This window comes from Brassica oleracea, chromosome C9 (assembly GCF_000695525.1).
Source record: "Brassica oleracea var. oleracea cultivar TO1000 chromosome C9, BOL, whole genome shotgun sequence".
NCBI lineage: Eukaryota > Viridiplantae > Streptophyta > Magnoliopsida > Brassicales > Brassicaceae > Brassica > Brassica oleracea.
Genome location: NC_027756.1, coordinates 26,174,303 through 26,179,563, shown reverse-complemented (window position 1 = coordinate 26,179,563; position 5,261 = coordinate 26,174,303). Strand labels below are relative to the sequence as shown.

The 5,261-nt window shown below is 32.8% G+C and overlaps 1 protein-coding gene across 1 annotated transcript; it reads left to right on the top strand.

Moving 5' to 3' along the window:
* Positions 1 to 1,167: 1,167 nt before the first annotated feature.
* LOC106316603 (peroxiredoxin-2B-like) lies at positions 1,168 to 2,204 on the top strand. The gene is made up of 3 exons (XM_013754490.1): positions 1,168 to 1,416; positions 1,523 to 1,602; positions 1,770 to 2,204. Exons 1-3 carry the CDS (start codon positions 1,262 to 1,264, stop codon positions 2,021 to 2,023), a joined length of 489 nt encoding a protein of 162 aa, XP_013609944.1. The 5' UTR covers positions 1,168 to 1,261; the 3' UTR covers positions 2,024 to 2,204.
* The last annotated feature ends 3,057 nt before the right edge of the window (positions 2,205 to 5,261 follow it).

Genomic DNA, 5,261 nt, shown 5'->3' with positions numbered 1-5,261 from the left:
TCATATTCAAAAATATTGTAACATTTCACAAATTTAGAAAGTTTTTAAAAAATTAAACTTTTCTCTTCATAGATATATATGATCGAGTAAATAATTAAACATTTGGTTTTTGTTTAATTTTTGAAATAAACTATATAGTTTAAAATTTGTTTTCATTGGTTTAAGGTAGTAAAGATTAATCATTGTTAGATAATATGATTTTTGTTATTTAAAAAAAAAATCTTTATAATTTTAAAAGATAATATCGACAAATATTTAAATATTTAACATATGGAGGTCTATTACAACATTAAATATTAAAATTGTAACTATATATATATAAAATTAGTAAAATATTGTTTTATTGTCATATTCAAAGATATTGTAACATTTCACAAATTTAGAAAGTTTTTAAAAAATTAAACTTTTCTCTTCATAGATATATATGATCGAGTAAATAATTAAACATTTGGTTTTTGTTTAATTTTTGAAATAAACTATATAGTTTAAAATTTGTTTTCATTGGTTTAAGGTAGTAAAGATTAATCATTGTTAGATACTATAATTTTTGTTATTTAAAAAAAAACTTTATAATTTTAAAAGAAAATATCGACAAATATTTAAATATTTAACATATGGAGGTATAGTATTACAACATTAAATTATATCTATTTAATTTATACTATCTATTAATCCAATGGATCATCTATTCTTTAAATCCAATTATTGATAGCCCAATAAAAATTTATGGTAGATCCAAAATTTAAATGATAAGATTAGAGATTAAATGTAACATGACTTTATAGAAATAAGTCTGGATCCATTTTTTAAAAAATCACACATAAATCAAAGTTGCGACTTCTGTTTTAATATATAATAAGATGTTACCAATAACACTAGAATCTTTAAATTCTCAACTCTTTAAAAATCAATCTCCCACTAACCCCTCCTTAGGAATCTTGGAAAACTTTAAAATATTTAAAACGATTTCCGAAATTTAATAAAAACATTTCATAAAAATCTAATTTTAGAAAATGTTTACTTTCTGGTAAGTTTGTCAGTTTTTACGGCTAAAAAACCGCAGTCAATACAGTTTTATAAATCAATTAATAATTATATTAAAGTGAACTTATGAAAAGAACCGAAAAATTGTTCTAACCCCCTATATATATATTCATCTCCTTGAAGCCCATCTCTATAGACTCTTTCATTTCCTCTTTTCTTTGTGTACTAACATTTTTTTGTTCAAATCCATTTGCTCCTTTAGACACCGATCTCCTTCATGGCTCCGATTGCTGTCGGTAGTGTTTTACCAGACGGAAAAATTTTCCTCTTTGACGAGAACGATCAGCTCCAGACGGTCACCGTTCACTCTCTCTTGGCTGGTAAGAAGGTCATTCTCTTTGGTGTCCCCGGTGCTTTCACTTCCGCCTGCAGGTAAAATTCTACAGACATTCCCTTTTCATTGTAGTTAATGGATCTAAGCTAATTCATCCTGTTTCGATTTTCTTAATTATTTATCTTTCCCTTTTCCGTGAATTAGCTTGCAGCATGTGCCTAGTTTCATTGAGAAAGCGGACCAGCTGAAAGCAAAGGGTGTTAATGAGATAATATGCTATGGCAGTAAGTATTAGATATGTTTCTATGTCATGTCGTTTACTATGGCAGTAAGTATTAGATATGTTTCTATGTCATGTCGGTTCTTGGGTATCGAATCTGTGAAATCTATGTAAAGTTTGTTTTGGTTGCTAAGAATTTATAAGACATCATTTGCATGGATTTTGTTGCAGTGAATGATCCGTATGTGATGAAAGCATGGGGAAAGACATTCCCAGAGAACAAGCATGTCAAGTTTGTCTCAGACGGCTCAGGAGAATACACAAAGCTCCTCGGACTGGAGCTTGACCTTAAGGACAAAGGTCTTGGTATTAGGACAAGGAGATTTGCTATGTTGCTCGATAACCTCAAGGTGACTGTCGCCAACATTGAAACAGGTGGCGAGTTCACGGTTTCTAGCGCCGAGGATATCCTCAAGGCTCTCTAAGAAACTACCATGTGAAAGTAGAGGATCTCTAGCCTGATTTTCAGAATAAGAAGTTGGCATAATAAATTAGTTTTAGTTGTTTAATTCCTCTTTCTAATTATAATAACGTACTAGTTTTTGAAGGCCCGGTTTGTTTCCAAAGTTTAATAAATTTTTAATGAATTTCTCTATATGTAGTTTATTGATTTAGGAACACTTATTTGGGACCATGAACCGAACCATACCAAACTGAAAAAAAAAACGAAACAAAAATTGAAATGAATTCATAAATGACCGCAAATCATATATTTCTAAATCCAAAAACTTGAAACCGAACCGAAAACCAAATGGATGCATTAATTTTTCAAATACAAATTATTTACTTAAAAATATTAATTATATTTAATTTCTAAAGAATCAAATATCATAAAAATACTATTTATAAACTCAATTACTTAGTAAACCAAATTATCCTAATAATTTAAACTGAAAATCTCAAATTATCCAATAATTTAACTATAAATCTGTAATTACCCGAATATAAGAATCAAACCATAAATGAATTGGACCCATATTTTTTTACATATTAACTGGTTCCCAACTTAGCTGCTGAACCGAACAAAAAGAACAAAATAACCTAACTGAAACCAAACCAAACAAACTTTGTAAATACCTGAACGGTTCCTAAATTTATAGAACCAAAACACCCAAAACAATACTCGAACCGAACGTTGAGGACTAATAATGCATCTACATTTAATTGGTGCAAAGAAAACATTCTATTTTTACAAATGATTTAACTCCTTTTAGTGGGGTATATATATGGTTTATTGATGAAATAAGATATAAGCAGTATTTTATATCTGATCCAGACCCACAGTCAAACCGGTAAACTCGGTGGCCGTATATAATCTGGACTGGTTTATGTTCTTCATGTAGTATTCTATCAAAAAATTTATCAATTGATATGTAGTTCTACAAAATTCAGATTTAATGAAAATTTATTAATTTAAATCCGATAAAATCCACAAACCCATTATTAACCAATGAACAAGTTGACTTAGAAAAAACCCAGAAAAATCTTATCATATTTTTTACAAAATTGATTAAATTTCTCTTATAGTAGATAATCTTATTATATAGAGTAGACTTTTTCTTTTTTCTCTTACTGCCACATCATTTAAATAGGGGAGGAAGAATTCGTCACGTGTCCAACTCTATAGAAGATTTGTTGCTTTTTTCTGATTCTTCATGATTGGGCTTGTACGATATATTTTTGGGCTTCTAAATTGGTTATTTGTATTTTGAGTGTTGGGTTTGGAATTGGTGTAATTGGGCTGGTAACAAAGAAACTAAAACTAAGACTGATTGTTGAGCTCTTCTTCAACCATGGCAATCTTCGGATTACGAGCGTTCATCTCATCTTCTTCTTTCTTTCTGTATTTAGGTGGATCAACAATGGAGTTTCTGGAGACTTATGGGAGAAGAAACTTCGTGAGGAATCTCTTAAGCGAGCTCTGTTGGTGTTGGTGTCGTTTCGTCTCAGAAGGTTTCCCGTCTAATGGTTACCTGCACCATAAATGACTCATGAGTAACTACTTTACTCAGTGAGTCTAAACTCTCACCCCAACAACATATCGATAGCATCCCGAGCAATCAACTCCATTTGTATGCAGTGGAAACATATTCCATAACTAATATTTATATGTAAGGCATATCCTTCCATTATTGTGAATATAATCTTATACCACGCTTCCTATTCCCGTCTTTCATATCACTCATATAACTATACATATATATATGCCAAACCCAAGAAACCACAAAGGCTAAATGAGTCTAGCGAGTTAGCATCACCATCATCGTCATCAGATATTCCAAGATCGAACATCTAACGTTGCATGCAGCTACACGGCCTCAAGGTGCGACCCCATCATCCTGTCTTCGTGACCTTGTTCCATATCAAAGGACCAATTCACGATAATAATCATTCATACGAGAATATTTTGGAAGACATGTTTATAAAGACTTCACATGATTAATATTTCCATACTTGTTCATATATATATATTAGTACTTAAGAACAAGTACTAAGGCTCGGAATAAACCTCAGAGAATATTTCATAAATATTTATTAAGTGTTTACACTAAGTAAACACCTCACCAATTCATTATTTATCAAGAGACAATCATCTATAATAAATACTTTCAACCATTCAACCTCATTCATAAGTCTTCACTTATCTATCTAGACTCACCTTTGAATCCATGAGATTGACTAAGGAAGACTAGACACGAGCTCAAACTAAACATTCACCACTTGCTGATCACTCCTAAAATAGAATGAGGACAAGGCATGATCCGACTGGTCATTTCAATCTCTTCGACGAACTGAACCAAGACAGGACACTGTTCTACTGGATGAACAGGTGTGATCTTTTAAGATTATCTCAACCACTGACCTGGAACAGAGCAGTTCAGTATAGATGATAATTAATCCAATATTTCGGTTGTGAAGAAGAACCTTAAATCAGACTAGTTCGGTTCAGGATAAGCTTTATCATTTCAGTTCGAGGATAGTTCATCTTGGTTTAGTCAAGATCAAACCAAGATCAATTCAGTTTATATAAAATTAATATAGTTCGGATTAATTCTAATCAGCTCATGTCAGATTAGTTAACAGTTCCATTAGACTGATTCAATCCAAAACCTAAACTAAACTGAACTATACAAGAGCTTAGCCATCTGATCCATAGAGTAACTTAAGATATCATCAATTGGTTCTATTCAGAACATGACTGAACCAACAAACTGAAGCTTACAACAACAACTGACAGTTAGATAATCTATGTTGGAACTTCTCTCCAAACTCTGCACGACGAAGCGCCTTGGCATTCGGGAGATCTCCTTCTCCGCCTGATCGGCCTTAAAACGGTGGGTCCACGCGCTGTTGGGGTCAAAAACGGTTGCGACGAAGTTAACATTCAAAACGTCCGAAGAAGAAAACGAAAAACCTTCTTCGACAATTACTTTTTCGAAATAGATTCTTCCTTACAAAAAGCTTTGCGGAGGAAACACAAGACATCGGACAAGAGCTCGAAAAGGGTCGCTACGCAGCGACCGAACGCGTGTTCCTCTCGATCGCTACGTAGCGACCGAGCTCGAGCCAAAGCTCGGTCGCTACGTAGCGACCAAGCCGAAGCTCGGTCACTACCCAGCGACCGAGAGTCCGTTCCGCTCGATCGCTACATAGCGACCGAGC

Excerpts from the sequence above, each read along its gene's own strand:
- LOC106316603 (XM_013754490.1), top strand. The coding sequence starts at position 1,262 with ATGGCTCCGATTGCTGTCGGTAGTGTTTTACCAGACGGAAAAATTTTC. Across the intron at positions 1,417-1,522 it reads GCTTTCACTTCCGCCTGCAG|CTTGCAGCATGTGCCTAGTT; the intron begins GTAAAATTCTAC and ends TCCGTGAATTAG. Across the intron at positions 1,603-1,769 it reads TGAGATAATATGCTATGGCA|TGAATGATCCGTATGTGATG; the intron begins GTAAGTATTAGA and ends ATTTTGTTGCAG.